Here is an 18,387-nt window from a genome sequence, read left to right as displayed (position 1 = left end):
GGTGTAACTGATGCATGGAGGAATATTTTCAAACTATTATTTGAAAATATTGTTAGATTATAAAATAAATTTAAATAAATTTATTAATTCTCATGTTTGTTCCCATGAATTCATTTATTCCTTCACGTACATACATGTATAGTAGTTGCATAAATGAATTGAAACAAAAATACAGTATCAATACGCAGATACTAAATACCGATATGCCATGTTTCGTATTACTTAGCAGCAATACACCAGGATCACCTTCTTTTGATATACCAAATCCTTATCACTCACAGTATAATAATCAATACACCACTATCAAATATCAATACTTGTCACTCACAGTATTGTTACACTGATAACAAATAGATATTCTGATCAATTGTATCAATATTGCTCACAGTCCAAGTATCAAAGCACCAACGTCAAGTATTTTATATTTTATGTAACTTCGTTGTAGCAGTAGTCGAACAGGTATCAATTATTGTTTGTTTTGTCATATATCATATATATATGTTGTTACTTAGTCGTGCATAGTACGGTATCAATACACCACACAGTTGTGTATACAAAAATATCAGAGTTGTAGTAAAAAAAGAAATACGGGTATTTGGTTATTACGAAAAAACACACATCAGAGTGCTTAGATGATATCCTGATGACACACAGTGGAGGTGGTGGTGGCAAATTTTGAGCAGAGCTCCTTTGGTCCTGACCGACGGGCCCGTCGGACCAATATGGCCGCCGCTAGAATGGCAGCGCTGCAAATGTACGAAGCACCGCTGACAAAGAAAGTGGCTGTGTAGTTTTCAGTCATGTCCACCAACCAACCTAGAGAAGAACACACAGTTGTACAGTATTTTCCTTTCAACAACACAATAAATGACTCGCCAAGGTCTCACCGCCTATGGGTGGGCTGACGAGGTAAGGCACAGCATGCAGGAAGTAGACCATGCCGAGGGCTGAGGTAAGGTAAGTGGAGCCCACGGCGTCCGAAGTGACCACAGGGATGAGCGCCACATAAGCACCGTCAAAGTAACCGTAGACCACGGCGAACACGGTCAGCGGGGCGAAGGAGTGGAGGAGTGGAACCCACAGGCAGCTCAGGCCCTCCACTGCTATCGCTAGCATGTAGCTTAGCATACGGTATCGTTTCAGACACCTGCAAAGGACACAGCAGTATCAAATATCATTATTAGCTTTTTGTTTGCAGTATGATCAAAAGGTTTTAAGCCACTACCTACTTCCTGTCTGTGATCCAACCAAAGGTAATGTTACCCACAATGCCGCTGATTCCAAAAATGGACATAATGAAGGCGGCCTGCCTTTGCTCTAACCCTATACTAAGGGCATAAGGGACCAGGTAGACCACAGGAGTACTGCAGCCATATGCCAGGAACAAGAAGGACAGGCACAAAACCAGGAAGTCCGGAGCTACTAGGAAGCCAAAGTCCTCTCCTGGCTGGAGGCAATAACAACGATCTCTTGGGACGTTAGTTTTCGCCAACGGTTCAGAAAGGACAACTTCCGTCTTTGCGGCAGCCATTTTGTTGCACAAGTTACGACTCTCCACAGTGCTAGCAAGCTTTGTCTCGGCTACCTCCTCAAGGATGGCTGCCGTTAGCGAGTTGCTAAGTAAAAGGCACTCTGCTAGCTTGTGATCCGTTATCCTGGCATCGGGCCCGCTGGACATAAAGGCTAGCATGTTAGCCTGGGCTAGCTTGTCCACCTTGGCTAGCTTGTTGTTCTCCAGTTGGCAGTTTCTCAGCGCTCCGTTAGCAATCAGTAGTCCTTCACTGTAGCCGAGCTTGCTGATTTCTGCCATCTTTGCTGGGACTTCTTTGGTTTCTTCCTTTTCCTTGTTGGATTCATCTGGCATCCTTTATAAGGAAATCAAGTGTTAGCATTATTCAGGTTGATTTCAATTCAAGCTATTCCAAATGACTCAATGGTTTTTCATAGCCATCCCACCTTTTCTTCTCGCAGGACTCCACCACCGGCCTCATCAAGGCTCCACACACACACAAGTTGGAAACAATGCCCCCCAGGACCAGCACGGCCCCCCTCCACGAGTAACGTTCGATGAGCAGCTGAACTACCGGAGCCAGGATGAAGGTCCCAATGCCGCTGCCTGAATGGCAGAATGTGACGATAATGACAGAGCCGAGTGATGGAAAGGCGGAAAAACTCAGTGAAGACCCCACCAGACTGGGCGATGCCGTACGCCAAAGCTTTCCTCTTGCTGAAGTAGCGGCCAACCATGGCGATGGACGGAGTGTAGCTCAGAGCAAAGCCCAAACCTAAAAAAATCAAGTATCGAGACAACGTAACAGTGGTTTTTTTTTTTTTCTTCAACAATGTGTGTACACCATTACAACAGACATATTTTTACCTGATGCCGGAGGCCGTACCTGTGAGGATGCCCAGCGAGACGTAGAGATGTTCCAGACTGGAGGCGAAGCAGCTGATGACCAGACCCACCGAGGACAAGAGACCCCCCAGCATCACTGTGGCTCTGCATGATAGGCGGTTGGCAAGGAAACCACCCAGAGGTGCTGGAAACACATGTCTGAATCAAGCAAGCTAAAATACTTTTTTCTTTTAAATCACTTTTATAATCAAAATGATGTGTTGTAATACCACAGAGCATAGTGGTGCAATCAATCAGGCTGTGGATCCAGGCCGTGGTGGAATAATCTCGCTCAAAGTGCAGCTGAAACTCCACGAAGAACATGGAAACACATCTGGACACAGGGACAGTGGACATCATCATACTTAATAAAAAATAAATATGTATAGCATTGGAACCTTTATTGATACTGGTCCTGAGCAGTAATTTAGATCAACTGCTTGGATTTTTTTTGTAGCTTGTTGCTAGGCAGACTTTGTAGGAGGCAATCTTAACCGCTCGTACAGGCCAATAAAAGTTTTCTGTTTTCTCTTATCTAATATTTTAAGGTGTTTTGTAATATCCTTGATGTCACGCATGAGTATCAAAAATAGTATTAAATACCAATGTCTTTCAAAGCACAGTACTAATAGGCCAATATCAAATATATTTTAATTTTGATGGGTTGTTTAATTTATTTCTGAAAGCACAGTACCAGTATCGTTTCCTCATTGCATGATATCCTTTCACGTTTTGTTTGTACTCAGCAACGTGTGAGGTGAGAAAGTACGCAAACTGTGAGGCCTTGCTTATATTGAGCCTTGCATAAGCACACTTATATAATGTCATTTCTTCTGCTAGCCCGCTGTGGACGATAAGGACAAGTCAAAAATGAGGTCATCAAAGACACTCATTTACGCCTTTTACCGTTTTCGGGTTTAAGAGGAGATCGACCGCCTCTGGAAAAGCAGCATCACACGTGTTCCTCAACAAAATCAACACAGTACGTTTTGAGTCAGGGAATTGTGCTGACTTTGCAAAAAAAAAAAAAAAATGTCAACATGGAAATGCCTCATGAGGAATTTAGAGTCTTAGTGGATTAAAAAAAAAAAACACGAAGCTGTTTAGGAATGCACTCCTGCTAAGTGAATTTAGTGGTGGTAATAAAGTCACAACTATGGCAATGTTAAAGAAATATATACTTTTAATACATCTTTGTACGATGGGGTCAGTGGATGGTGCAAACACACCTGGTGACTGCACGTATGCAGATGGTTGCAAGGAAGCAGGCCGCAACAACCATCCACCCCCAGCCGCCCTCGCGAGGCTTCTCCTGCACACTGACAGCCATGGCTACCGACCAATGACGGGCCTAGTTGTCATCAGTGGCCCCTCCGCCCTTAGCCTCGGCTTCTCTGACACACATGCACACAAACATTCCAGTTGTTATTCAATTCATTTCTAATAATAATAATAATAATTAATTTTGCATCCTCCTTTCAAGTGTCACATATTGGGCTGGATTTGTGTCATTATCAAATTTCAGCAGAGTGCGGCCTATACGACAACGACATATATGACAAATTCATTAAAAAAAAAAAGAATAAAAGCATCAAAGCTGACATAATAAAAGGATAAAAGCATAAAGGACTAGCAACCGATGCAGCGAGAGAGACACAACATAATTTTCAGTAGTAGTGTACTTGTGTGGTCGCATAATAAGTGGAAAGGAATGTGCAGGCTACATGAATTTATTTTCCACAAAATATTGTGGAACAGGATGTCCAGACAGGGAGGACATCTCACGCCCGGTGAGGAACGCGAAGGACGACCCGTCATGGTGGTCCAGACCCAACCGCCCACAACTGAGACCAGACACCTGCGCTGAGCAGAAAAACACCCAAACGAGGAGAAGATGACCATCGACCAATCACCACACAATATTTTGCATGCTTGAATATTCATATTGTGTTTCTTTAAAACTGGCCAACCCGGAAGAATGTGTCGAGACCCAGGCGCCTGTATTAGCTTGCGTTGTCAGGATTAAACAATTGGTAAATTCGGCCTAATTGATCTACCGGTCTTCTCTTTGACAGAACGAACTCGCAAAATTGTTAGGTGTGACAGTATGTGGATTTGGAAATAACTCTTGTGTTAAGTGTTGATCGCGGTTTGGAGTCAGATCAATAACTAAAATCCGTAGCCTAACAGATGGAATTTCTTATTAGCCAACATTGGTATGTTTTACTATTGGTTCAGACTTAGTCTTTTTTTCTTCATCAGCTATATTAACATATCTTTTAGTTCGCTATATTTACATTACAAGCTAAGCTAGCTTCCGCTTGGTAGCTAACTAACTTTTTTATGAGCTTTGAATTGGTAGCTTGTCTCACAATTTATCTGACTTGGCTTTCCCCATAAAGTACATTCGATCATTTTTGGTGCTTCTTTTTAAAGATGAAGTACAACGTCTGCATAAACACTTCTGTCAATCGACACAAGTTTGAACTTTACTGCATGGGTAACATTTTGAGGCCAAAGATGACAAAGCAAAAAAAAAAAAAAGGGAACTTTGACCCGTCCACTGTAGCTAACGCTTTCATCACAGCATTAAATCCTTCTCCAACATGCCTGCTTTTATGTTTAGTTGTCACACGTGCACGTGTGTTGTTGTGAATTCTTGGAGCTCATGCGTGATGTGAGTTCTTCTGAAAGGCCCCAACGCAAATAGAGCACAGCTGGCGTGGAGGCACACACAAGGCCTTCTTTTGAGACAATGATCTGCCCAGATTAGATGAATTGGGAAACAGAAGTTTGGCAATTTGCACTTGACCATATGTCTAGATATATTTTCTGACAATGGCACTTTGCTGAGGTACAATCCCTGACCACTTATGAAAAACAAAATGGCTGACTTTCTTTTATTTCAGGTTTGGGTCATTGAAACTTTTTTATATGCATCAAACGGGTACCGTAATTTTCGGACTATAAGTCGCACCGGACTAGAAGTCGCACCGGAGTATAAGTCGCACCAGCCATAAAATGCCCAAAAAAGTGAAAAAAAAACATATATATGTCGCACCTGAGTATAAGTCGCCCTCCCACCCAAACTATGAAAAAAAACGCGTCCGAAAATTACGGTAAATAAGATGAAACTAATAAGAAAACATTCTTAGTTCTAATGTAAATCTAAGCAGCGATCTGTATTGTACATACCTAAAACTAGCGCCCATGATGAAATGAATAAATGTAAGTCAAAGCTAGTTAGCTAACTTGCCAACTCGCTGGAGCACACCTTTCAAGATACTAATTTCAATTTCACCAGCTAAGATATATAAAGCAACATACAATACAGCTACCAATTTAAAGCCAAGAAATCTAGTTACCCAAAATCAACCTGGTCATAAATCTTGCGAAATCTAAATACTAAATATATACTGAATCCCATTATTAAAATCAACATTAAATCAAATTATTTAGCACAGCAGTCTGAAGACCATAATTGGCAAATATTAACTTCTCCTGATCTTGTCCCACAGGGGGACATGGAAAAACTGAAAAGATATTGTCCAGGGGAAAAAATAGCAAACTTATTCGACTTGAAGCTCGGATTTTGTGACATACAGAAAGAGAACCAGAATGCTCATTTAGCTACTAGGTGCAAAATAATGAATTAGTTACCAAGAAAGCTGTAGCTAGAACACTTGCTGATTAGCAAGTGTCGGTTAAAAAAAAGAAATCCTGGCAAATGTGTAACGCTTCACAGTATTACAACACAGCAAAAAGTGAGCGTTACTTTTGCAGTAAGTTTGCAAAGTGTTCAAATGTGACAAGAAGCAAATTAGCCTTGGGAAAAAAAACTCACTTAACAACAAGAATGATCATAACTTTATATAAATAGTAATAGCTGTTTTTTAACTTACAGTTTCCCGGCATCACACCTCCAGAGACCTTGAGGAGTGCAGTCTCGCTGGGCCTGCTGCCACACCGCCGTGTTCTGCAACACTTGTAGCTGAGCAAACAACATATATCTGTGTGTGTGTGTGTGTGTGTGTGTGTGTGTGTGTGTGTGTGTGTGTGTGTGTGTGTGTGTGTGAGAAAGTGGGAGGAGAATCCCTACATTATGCACAACACCCCATTATACTGTGTGCGTTGTCATTAGCTTAGCTGTTTTATCAGACCTTAACTTTGACTCCTACTCTATAAGTTGCTACACACGTTTCAAACAAAGAAAAAAGTTAGCTTGCTGAAATTATTGTTATAAATAAATAAATAAATAAATAAATAAATAAATAAATAAATAAATAACAAAATATGGTTGATATTGAAAAGGCCACAATGGGTGAATAAACATTGAGAATAATTCATCCAGTTTCACTTTTTATTCCTTTTCAGAAAAAGTGTTATTCACACCATTACATACGCATTGCACATAGCATAGTTTCTTTCTTTCTTTCTTTCTTTCTTTCTTTCTTTCTTTCTTTCTTTCTTTCTTTCTTTCTTTCTTTCTTTCTTTCTTTCTTTCTTTCTTTCTTTCTTTCTTTCTTTCTTTCTTTCTTTCTTTCTTTCTTTCTTTCTTTCTTTCTTTCTTTCTTTCTTTCTTTCTTTCTTTCGTGTTAAAAGCAGAAGAGATGACGAAACAACCAGCGGCAGCTTTCACAAGCATGTCAAATCTACATTACCCCAAATAAAGGCTAAAATTGAATTTGTGTGGAGCTGTATCGTGAAACTACTGATTTTACTGCGACAAAATTGTCGCGTTTTCATTTGTTGTAACGATAAGATTTCATTTTTAGTAATTCGTTTTCTTCCATTATATCACACAGGTATTTTTTATATGGATCCATATATATACAATCAATCTTATGTCGTTTTCTTACGATGAATTTCACGTGCAATCAGCGTATTTGACACAATTTGAAGTGAGTAAAAATATCGTGCATTTTCCCTTGTAACTCCTATTGTCTGCCATGACTTCCCCCCCCCCCCCAATCATATAAATGATGTATCGTGATACCGATTTGTATCGTTGAAATAATCGTAGGATATCGTCATACTTCCAGAGACATTGCTCGTATCGCTGATGTTTTTTTTCACGATTGTCAATTCGTGTCTCTATCACTCGTATTACAATACAGACGATGTATGTGAAAGCTTGCCAGGCTAAAATGAGAGAAAAATTGCTGGTGTCGGATAGATCATTATTATTCATATTTACAACGAAAAAAAAAAATCTTTTGTCTATATATACACATACACAACGAATTAAACATATCAAGCATTTCAGACAATCATTTAAATGAACGTTTTCTCCTCCGTATCATTAGTTTAAAGGCTTGGACTGGTCAACAGGATGTTTTTATGACAACCGACAAGGAAAAAAAATTAAAAGTAAAATCTTTCTCAAGTTGTGCAAGAGGCAATAAAGTCACAACAAGGGAGGTCGACCCAGATACAAAGTGCTCATCGTGAAACATTTGTCCACTCTAACTGGTGTTAAATGGGTAAAAAAATACGCCTCAAATAGCAAACAATTAAAAATCAGCAGGACCAGACAAAAGGAGGAGGAGTTCTCTCTTTTTACTGTCAGGTTTGCATATCCAACTGGTGATTTTTTTAGCATAGGTCAAAGTACATGGACCTTAAATGGATATCAAGTTTATCGAATAAATGCTTCCATATATTAGGATGCTAACTGCATAGCCAAGTAGCGCATGGGCAAAAGTTATTTTTGTAATATAGGCGTGGTCCCAGCACTTTTTGGAGTTAGCATTGTTGCTAACACAAATAATCACAGATCTTAAGGTTTGATAGGAAAAAAAACACTAAAAATTAATGACATAATTTGTTAGCGTTATTATTTAACATTAAATCATCAAGAGATTGTATAAATTGTACCTTAAATTGCAGGATTTTTCCAGCACAAAATTTTGAGGAGTCCATCTGCTAATTTGGGGCACTGACATCATGAAAACTAATTATTCACCAACCACCATTTATTTATAAATGAAATTATTACATATCAGAAATGCTGCGAAAATCATTTTCTTGCCAATGTGTCCAAGAAAATACGCACAAGTGTTTGAAGTATATCTATGAAAGCAGGTGGTGTGTTTAAAAAAATGTTAAAAATAAAAATAAATGTAAATACTTGATCAGAGTGGGACCACATCAGCCTCAATTTGAGCTAGGAAAAACCCTGTGAGTTTTACATGATATATTAACCATAAATAATCTGTAGTGTACTTGGTGTTTTTAACCACAAAATGGCCGCCTGGGAAAACATTTTGCGGTTCAGATGCACCACATGCTCGCAGTCATTACAGAACTTGTAAACCAACATGAAAACAAACAAACAATTAAATATTAATAACAAGAACAATCCAATAAAACAATCCAGTTGTATGTACAGTATCCGATGAATGTTGAGGTTCTTCAAATTTGAGTACCACTGCGTAACAAGAGTGGGGCTTACAGCACTGACATGGAATGAGGGGAAACATCTATTCGGCAATATTCCGGCTTTGGAGGTAGTATCAGAGCCGTAACAAAGGCGAGATTGCGTAAAAAGGTAAGGCCGGGAAGGCGGTGGGACCGGGGGGTGGGAAGACCTGACTCACTTTTCACACCGTCTTGAAAACAATTGCCACCGGCCGACAACGATTGCATACACGTCGGAGTTAGCGTCAGAGCCGTAACAAAAGGTTCGGTTGCCAACGTTTGTAAGGATCGTCTGTTACGGCTCCGCTACAAACGGTTTTGAGGACTCGGTGTGCGACAGCAAAAGACACTGAAGTATGAGGTTACAACATGAAGGTATGGATGCAAACAGACGGTGTTAAGGGCTCGGGGTTCGAGGACACGCTCGAGCGCCGCCAAGGCAACCAGCACCGCAAAAAAACAAAAAAAAGAGTAAAAAGCAGTGAAGAGAATCTGTGGGTTAGTTCTTTTTTTATCAGGTGTGAAACCTTTGAGACGTTCCACTAGCGCTAACAAACTGAAATTGGAAAATCGAGCAAGGCCGTGGAGTACCGTCAAGTTAGCCGGGTGCATTTTCAAGGGTACGTCTTGACCTGCCAAAGATGCTATGCTAATGCTAACTCCCGCTGTCATTATTACAAAATTTTGGCTCATAATAAGAGTCTTACAAGACCAATGGACTATACCAGTGGGGGTAAGAACTACAGTTTGACGAAAACAAATGTAAGAGCTAATGCTAACGCAATGCTAAAAATTTACGCTAGAATGTGTTGTCAAGAGACATTACAGAAGTATTTGGCTGAGGTGGCACAGAGAAGACAGAAGGTGTAAGGAAAATGGTCGATGAGTTATTTCTTTAGCGGAGTTCCGCAAAACTCTTCATTTCTTGGATTCAGACCTGACTAAATCAACCACCTGGGAGGGAAACAATGTGATAAAAAAAACAATTCTAGAGCTAATTTAAAATTCTAAAAAGAGGGTCCGTGATAATATTTCAACAGTATTTAACAAAAGGGTAAGAACCGTGACAGAAGGCGTAAGAAAGTGGCAGAGGAGCTTGAGATGGTCCACTTTTAGCATTTCGGGTCAAGTGGACGCTGAAGGCCATCTTTAGTGTTGTTTCCTTCCTGGTTTTGTTCCCATTGCAGTCGCTTTAACATGATTACTGCCCAAACCTTTAGCTACTTGGTTAGCAATTTGTGTGAGCCGCTCCATCGTTAGCTGCACTTTTAGCATGGATGCAGAAGGCCATGGTTACTACTATTTACTTTGGCGGGCTTTCTACTTCCTGCTCGTGTTCCCATTCTCATTGGCTTGACCGTTTTGTTAACTGCTGGACATTGGTTTGGCGACAGGTCTATAAATATTAGGACATGGACAGCTACGTCTTGGTCCGAGCGGGTGGCGAGAAACGGCCGATAAACAAGGCGAAGACATGCGGAAGAGATGCTACCTGAAGCGTAGCTCGGAAGAAGACATAAGGTTGGTCCGCACAGGGAGCCACAAGGCCAAAGAAAAAGCAAAAAGGCCTTACGCAATGACATTCCTATTTGACCACAGAGGGGCAACCTTTGCATGATCTTAGCCACATTTTGGCTAATCCTCTGTTGGAGTTCCTCTTATCATAAATAGACGCTCCCTTTTCAGGGGGGCAGATGCTACAGTAGCTCAAAAACTCAGGCAAGAAGTCAATTAGCATAAATTAGTGATTATACAACCTCTACGCTTTGAAGGCTATGTACATGCGATCACCCGATGGCTTTTCCCCAGTTCCTCTTGCTTTCTCGTCGTCTCTTGTAGTAATAATTCCTTTAGCAGCCTCTGCGGCGTTCGCAGCTTTTCCAGAGTTGATGACATCACAGCATTGGAGGGCGAGAGGCCACTCATGGGTCTTCGCTTGTCTTAAGAAGCTCCATCAACGCACCGACGGCTCCGAAGTAACCCTGAGGGAAACCAGCCCAAATGTGTTTTTGTTAGCTTGTCGTAGTAGCCGCGAGCTAATTTCATTGCATACTTTGCGGTGCAAGTTTTATGGGTGTCTTGTGTTATGTTTAAACATGTTTTGCAATGGTTGAGAGCAAGTCGTACTTATGTAAGAGTTAATGTTGTTAAAATGTGACTTCTTACCTCGTGCTCGAGGAAGAGCGCTCGCAGCTGTCCTTTGGACCAGAAGTCCATAGCGTAGGCCAACAGTTTGGTGGACACCGTGTTGATGCGGAGGAAGTTGCCCACAAACACCACACGCTCGATTTTCTGTCAAGTTAAGAAAAACATTCGTGTTACTATCGAAGCAATAAGAAAAGTTTTATGCATTTTATATCGATACAAGCGTATATAGAGTACATGTGTCAATGCCACTTCCTCGCCACATGGTGGTGTGGGTGAGCTAATTCATGAGCAGGTTGAGGAATGAGGAGCACATCAGGGCAAAATTGGACCAAATTCTAAAGATTCTTACAATATTTTGGACACTAGTCACAATGTACACTCACCGTTTTACCCGGTATTGACTTTTAAATCTATATAATAATATAAAGTCAGCTGGAATAGAGCCCAATTTACCCACAACCCTAAAGAGGGCACATCCTAGAGGAAATGGAAATTGCACATTTAAAATATTTACTAGAATTAGCGTTGAACATTTAGATATTTGCGCTTTGGGAAAATAAATGCTGTATGGAATCGTGGTGTGAATCTCGCACTTGAGAAAATCGCTGGATCTACAAAAGCAATATCAAAACAGGTGAAAATTCAATACCAATCGTACGATTTGTTTGCTGCGGCTCTGCGTGCCGTGATAGCCCTGTACAATGCTGCTTGATCGCCATTGCCACAAGACAACACTGTAAAGAAGCTCACCGAGCGCAGAAAGTCACAAGTCGTACGTTTGGAAGATTCATCGTTTTCCCACAATTACCTCATTGACGGCGCACATGCGCGCGATGGAGCCGATGTTATTGGTGATGGTGACCAACGTGGCCCGCGCCAGGTCTTCCTTGCTGATGGTGTCGCGCTTCTCTTTGCCCATCATGTGACCGAAACTGAAGAAAATCATATTCCGTGTGATGGCGTGTGTTGTTTTTGACACCATCACAGATAACGGCGGAGATAAAAACCACCGCTTTTGGTCAAACTTTTGCTTTACGGCTTAACCTTTGATCTGATCTGAATGCAGATTAACAGGCAAAAGCTCGGAGTTGCGTTTGTAGCAGCTATTGTGTACCGCACCTTAAAATCTTAAAAAAATTCCATTTGAAGTCTTGCTCAATGTGAATTGAGTTTGCTTGGTGCTTAAGAGTGTATAATGAAGTGAGTTGCAGATTTTGCAGAACTAACTTCCTAATTATGATATCGAGATTGGAAAGTTTTCTGTGGTTGCACTCTCTCACCTGGACGCCACGGCCGAGCCCTGCAAGCCAAAGCGCTCGTAGTCGCCTCCGTAGATGTCCTTGACCAACTTGTCCACGTTGGTGGAGTCGCCCTTGCTCGCCATCTCCAGAGCTTCCTCGAACGTCTCGCAGCCCGTCAGCAGGCAGCAAAGGCCGAGGAATGTACCACCTCCCAGACTGGGGGCGGGGACGGTTTATATCAATAAAATAGATTTACAATTACTAATATTACTGTCATTTAAAGTATATGGAAAAAATAAAACTCAAAAAGAAATGTTAATATTAGTATCCGGCAGGGACTATAATTCAAACTAGATATTGCAAACAAAAAAACAACATTATACAACAATCCAAACACCACTACTGAGTGATGAAGGCAAAAAAAAAAATTAGAACGAAGAAAAAAAAAAATTAGTCCAAATAAAGTTCACCTCACTTCACCTCAGTGAAAACCGCAAATAACTACCGGAAGGTGTTTTGTCTTTTGTGTCGGTAGGGATGTGTCTAACCAAAATTATGACAATTAATTCAATTACACTAACGAGTGAGAAAACTAATCTGATGACAGGGACAATTACTTTAACTAATGTGGGAATGCTAGCCGTGTGTTATAAAGTGACTTTTTTCATCTTATCTTATTTGTTGCATAATGCAAGGAGATGTTACATAAAGATGAGTGGCCTAAATATGTTAACTATGTTCACCTTTATCATGTTTTCTTGGTGACAAAGCAGCTTTACCAGTCACTCATTTGACAGTTAAGGGGAAACATTATCTTTTTTTAATCTCAAAAGCCACTTTGAGGTGTTCTTACCAAATCTTTATTATATAATACAAAATACTATATTGGCAATACTACATCATAATCATAGAATTAATTTTATATCAAAATAGACATTAAGCCAAAAAGGTATTTTCTTGGCAGCACATAAAACATTTGAATCCTCCTAGAATGTAGGATTACACTTTTTTTTCTCAATTCTTTTTACTTAAGTAATACTTTGAAGTGCCACCAGGGGGAGCCCCACACGTTGAGAATCAGCGCATTGAAGCTTTCGAAGACAAAACCAGAGCATATCCCATCTCATTTGTGTAGCTGTCCCGAATAAAGCCATCAAAGACACTGACCTGGTCCCGGTGACACGCTTGTAGTCATCCTCGGAGTAGACGGCCAGGATGGAGACGCCGGAACCGATGTTGACCAGCAGCATGGGGAAAGGGTTGTCCAGCGTGCACTGCTGCTTGACGCAGCTCTCCGTGTCCGAGGGGTTGTGGAAGTAGTAGCACTCCGGGTGACCGTTGAAGCCCACCCGATCCATGAACAGCAGCCCGCGGATCAGGCAGTCCAGCTCGTCCAGCTTCAGTAGCTCCAGGTTGGCCATCTGGGCAACACGCTTCAATGTCATAGTGAGGACATGGAAGTACGTGTGTGTGTGTGTGTGGGGGGTAACACTCACGGAGCGGAAGTCCTCCTCAAATTTGTAGGCGCCGCCGCCGGTGGCGCAGAGCGTGGTGTGCAGACTGGAAAAGTTCTTGTCGCGGCCCATCTGGATGAAGAGCGGCATGGCCTGCGTGGGGAAGCGGATGAAGTGCAGGTTGCCCGTGCGGCCGCACATGGTTAGGTTGCGCAACTCCAGGTGGACGTCGCGCACGCCTGTCTTGCCTGGAAGAGGGGACGTCGTTTATCTCCTGTATGCTCATTTCTGTTAGCTTGTCAAGTCAGCATTTTTTTTTTTTTTTTTTACCATAGGCCACGTTTGAGGTAAGGTATTTGCGGATGGACTTGAGGTTCTCCACCTCCTCCTGCTCTTCTTCCGCTGTGATGTCCACCGGCTCAAAGTAGACCATCTTGACCAGCGTGCCGCCGATGTCCATCCCGAACCATGGGAACGCTAGCGGGAGACAAAAGGAGGATGCGTCATTTGTTTTGGAGCTCGGCCGTAACAAAAGGCGATCGTGTAACGTATTGTCGTCGTGTAACACGGGAGGTGACGGCGGGTAACAGGAGCGCAACTTGCCCGTCCGGTTGGCGAGAACATACTGCGCGGGTTGGCATGGAGACAGACACCTTCATATAGCCATCAATCTTTTTTCCTCGCCACCTCCAAGTTGATCTCTTATCGAAATTTGCTCTCATCTCATTCATATTTTTATGCTGTCTCATTTAATGTTTCGTTCATGAACCCAGAAAACAAGACGATGACAGAGTAGAGGTGCTACTTCCAAAAGGACCAGAAACTTGCAGTTCTGAACAGGTCTAATCGACTTGATTCAAGTCACTATTGGCCCAACGGAAACTTTTTGGGGTTTCGGGAACGACAGGTGTCAATTGGAAAAAGTTCCTGGAAACTCCATTTCCATATGATCACAATAACGTAAACAGAGCAGTCAGGAGACGTTCTGTCCATCTTGTCACGCACCTGCTGCTCGTGACGCCGCCACTGGATGAGCCGTGTTCCGTTTCTAAACCCGGCCGGGTCACCTCGACCCTTGTTCGACTGCCCCCTCACCCACTGACCTGATAATAGGTCTGCAAACATGAGCCCCCCCCCCCTCCCAAATACCACAACAGCATACAACAATAAACTTAAATGACTTTCTTTGCTCAACTTTTTACCTTCCATTCAATAAATCTTGAAGAAACATTTTGATTGTTGACTTTAAAATCCCGCAGTGTTGCTTGCTTATGATTGAGTTAATCAAGCAGCTAAATCCACAACATAACTTGTTTGAAGAACAACCAAAAACGGATTTATCACGCTTATCACCTGCACGCACGCTTTGTCATCAAGCCAAGGGTCAACATGACAAGGGAGAAGATTCGGGAATACGTCCATGTTGTTAAAAGGACTGTGTGTGTGTGTACCAGTACAACCAGTACTCGAGTGATTCCTATTATATCAATGCTTACTGATCAGCCTCTTGGCATGAATGTGTTTTTTTCTCTGTACTTTTTAATTAACTAGCTAGCTAACCTTTACGCTTATCTTTGACTTGACTCGTGTGGCTGTGTGATAAGAAAACCAGAGAAGTTTGATTAAAGTGACGTACATCAAGTTTAGCACATTTCGAATCGGGCTTGGTTGACATTAAACTTTATGAAGCAATTTTTTTTTTTTTTTTTACTGTTGGAACTTTGAACAGACACACCTTTTTCCCCCAAAGCAAGTCAAAATTATTCATCTACTTCTTGAGTGTTCCAACGTGAGCCGAGAGTGAAGCGGACATTCTAATTACACTCAAAACGTGCACTTACTTGCACTTATGAAGGGCAAACAGAAGCCATTCAATCAGGTTTCTTCTGAATATGTTTCAGATCTTGTTCTTCATTTTTCCAAGGTTCTATTTGACTCATGAAACAAAGCAGTCGACTGGCAAATTTGGTCGTAGTCTACGACAAATGAAACCAATTTAAGGTTCGGTTCTCCCCCCAAATTTTTTATTTATTATTTCATTGTTGTTGATTTGAATCATCCATAAATATTGACACTACCACCTACTGGCCTGGCATGCATATTACATCCGTGTGAGTCATTTTTTTTGCTGGTTTGTATGAATAGCGATTGTTTTCCGGTGTCGTTTTACAGACTTTTCAGAAAAGGTCAAAAGAATAAAGTTTCATCTTTCATACTGAGCCATTTAAACATAGCCTAAGGCTGATGCTGTGAGATAAAAGAAAGGCCTTTTGTGCTTAAATGTGGAACAGGAAACAAACACGGGGCTCGAGGGGACACACATTGCCGCCGAAAGGATCTGAGTGGCATTCGGGTTCATCGGGACGGCTGACTGGCCTTCATACAAAGATAACATGACCATAAAAAAAGAGGCGGGTGCGCAAGCGGGACCCCGCAACCGCTATTACGTAAGAGCGCCATGTTTGCCGGCCGATCACAGCTTGCCGTAATGCACACCCATCGCTAATCTTGTTGAAACCATCATTTATCACCAGGAAGTCCATTTGGTATACATTGGGAATGCTCTGGTCTTCTGCATTGTTTATTAAGCGGCAACAGAAGGCTCATGCTTCTCATTTCTTATTCATATTATTACAAGAGGCAAATATTTTTCAAGGCAACAGTCACATTTCGACCTCGGTTTGACAAAGTTAAAAACCTGCTTGAATATCAAATAACTTTCACAGGAAATAAATTGGGGATCAGGAGTAATACACCGTAATTTTCGGACTATAAGTCGCGTTCTTATACTCAGGAGCGACTTATATACATATATATGTTTTCTTCTCACTTTTTTGGGCATTTTATGGCTGGTGCGACTTATACTCCGGTGCGACTTATAGTCCGAAAATTACGGTACCTAGACACAACGTGACTGGAGTTTCCTTGAGAGTGGAAACACAAAAGTGAAGCACACCCCCCACGTTCTCCGCCCTCTTTAAGTTAGGAATGTTGACAGTCTACAGTTATCACCAAGTCCCTAAACGTGCAGCTAATCTCTGCCGGCTGAACAATAATGACTGGTTTTGTTACAACAAGCTGTCCTCTGTTCATCTCAAAGATATGTGCAGCGTCATACCGAAGAGACTTTAGACCTTGTAAAGTTATGAGTTGGGTTAAATATTAAAAAGGTGAGAAATACCTAGCGCAGATGCAATACAAAATGTGTGGAAGTATTGCAAATGAACACTCACCAGGTTTCTTTTGATCTCTGAGCTTCATGATGAGGCAAAATATCAGCTTACCAAATAAAAATAAAAACTGTCACGTATGACTAGCAAAAGTGCAAAGCATCCCAGTGTGATGCTCACTCTGACAGTTTCCAATATCCTGCACTGATAAAACCCTCAGAAAGTTTTTAGCTGGGTGATTTTTCACTCACATTGCCCTGAGTAAATAAGGGGGCGTGGTCTTGTCCCATTCATACGCCAGCCTGGAGACAAGAGTCGAGCGCTGATTGGCCGCCTCAAGCCAAGCCCACTTATCAGGAGCTTTTCCACCGCCGGCTGTCGACCAATCAGAACGCGGCTAACGCAGCCGAGGTATATAAGAGCCGAGAAGGCGACATCGCCCGTCAACAAACGAGAACTGTGAATATTTAACCACAGCTTGTATAAAATAAATGTAATTTTGATTATTTTTTTAAAAAATAAACTCAAAATGACTAAAAAATGTTTCATTGATGTGTAAACATCCTGAATTCATTCACCAAACATTTCCTCTCATACTTACGGGGTCTGTGCCGCCTGATCGACTCGGTCCTTCTCCGTAGCCTGCTCTTCTTGGCCGGCGAGCCGTTGCACTCCACATTCTCCCCTCGGTGCATATGGCGATTGTTGTCATACTGGCCGCTGCCGCTGCTGTTGGGCAATGCGAGCGCGCCGCTGCTGCCGCAACCGTTGATGTGCCCGTTGTAGCTCCTCTGACTCGGGCCGTTGCTGACGCAAAAAGGTCCCGACGCCCCCTTTTTGTCCATCACTGATTTTGCTTTATCCATAGCAGCAAAGATAGCGACGCCAAGGGGGAAGCGAATCGCTAAAAACCGGAGAAACTGGCCTAGTTTCGCCGAAGCATCTACGGGTGCCGGGAAGCTAGGCGCAAGCGCTAAATTAGCTTAGCTTCGGCTAAGCAATTGAATGGCGGCGAAGCTAACACGGGATCTAAATTAGCCTTAGCCAGCCCCGTAGTGACAGCCGTTCCGTCCTCTCAAATGAACCCAACCGAACCCGTCCTACAGGTCAAAACCTTTATCACGGGTGCATGTTATTGTTTTCAGATATAACGCACTGGCGATGCTAATCGTTTGAAAACAACACAGCAGTCGCTTCGAGGTCACTCTCGGTCATTTCCCTACATTGACGAGCGCGTCGAAAAGCGGGCGACGGACCGAACGACTCCGCGTCGTCTTCGACGTCACCGAGCGAAGCCGCGGAAAAAAAACCCGTTAACCTCCTTGGACCGGTTCTTTCTTCCAACCGTGTCAAAACGTACAAATGCGTCCACTCTTCCTCCCCTCGCCCACCTTTTTAAGCGGGGGTGTGTGTTTGCCCACGCAAGCAAGCAGAGAGGGAGTGTGCAGCTGGGGGGGGTTTATTTATAAAGACCCGCTGTCATTCCCTTGTGCAGCGTGGAGTGCCCCCCCTCCCCTCTACATACCGGACTGACGACAAAGCCGGCTGTCAACACACAG

At 42.3% G+C, this 18,387-nt stretch overlaps 2 protein-coding genes across 8 annotated transcripts; both read right to left on the bottom strand.

Moving 5' to 3' along the window:
• Positions 1-104: 104 nt before the first annotated feature.
• On the bottom strand, positions 105-6,605 carry LOC133158131 (monocarboxylate transporter 12-B-like). Of its 6 annotated transcripts, none has more exons than XM_061285076.1 (10): positions 6,298-6,605; positions 4,120-4,258; positions 3,625-3,789; positions 2,626-2,729; positions 2,397-2,540; positions 2,190-2,285; positions 1,957-2,116; positions 1,230-1,865; positions 888-1,147; positions 105-816 (listed from the first exon to the last, which is right to left on the bottom strand). In XM_061285076.1, exons 3-10 carry the CDS (start codon positions 3,723-3,725, stop codon positions 629-631), a joined length of 1,689 nt encoding a protein of 562 aa, XP_061141060.1. In that variant the 5' UTR covers positions 3,726-3,789; positions 4,120-4,258; positions 6,298-6,605; the 3' UTR covers positions 105-628. The 6 variants fall into 6 exon arrangements, with proteins under 6 accessions (XP_061141060.1, XP_061141059.1, XP_061141056.1 ...); XM_061285075.1 differs by having other exon boundaries at positions 3,625-3,784; XM_061285072.1 differs by having other exon boundaries at positions 3,625-4,258.
• A 136-nt stretch (positions 6,606-6,741) lies between these two features.
• Positions 6,742-18,250, bottom strand: pank1a (pantothenate kinase 1a). Of its 2 annotated transcripts, none has more exons than XM_061285077.1 (8): positions 17,430-18,250; positions 13,989-14,135; positions 13,701-13,906; positions 13,372-13,625; positions 12,244-12,420; positions 11,772-11,895; positions 10,982-11,107; positions 6,742-10,797 (listed from the first exon to the last, which is right to left on the bottom strand). In XM_061285077.1, exons 1-8 carry the CDS (start codon positions 17,692-17,694, stop codon positions 10,738-10,740), a joined length of 1,359 nt encoding a protein of 452 aa, XP_061141061.1. In that variant the 5' UTR covers positions 17,695-18,250; the 3' UTR covers positions 6,742-10,737. The 2 variants fall into 2 exon arrangements, with proteins under 2 accessions (XP_061141061.1, XP_061141062.1); XM_061285078.1 differs by lacking the exon at positions 17,430-18,250 and adding an exon at positions 16,892-17,098.
• Positions 18,251-18,387: the final 137 nt, after the last annotated feature.

The sequence above is a fragment of the Syngnathus typhle genome, linkage group LG8 (assembly GCF_033458585.1).
Source record: "Syngnathus typhle isolate RoL2023-S1 ecotype Sweden linkage group LG8, RoL_Styp_1.0, whole genome shotgun sequence".
Classification (NCBI taxonomy): domain Eukaryota; kingdom Metazoa; phylum Chordata; class Actinopteri; order Syngnathiformes; family Syngnathidae; genus Syngnathus; species Syngnathus typhle.
This window is presented reverse-complemented; position numbering and strand designations above follow the sequence as displayed.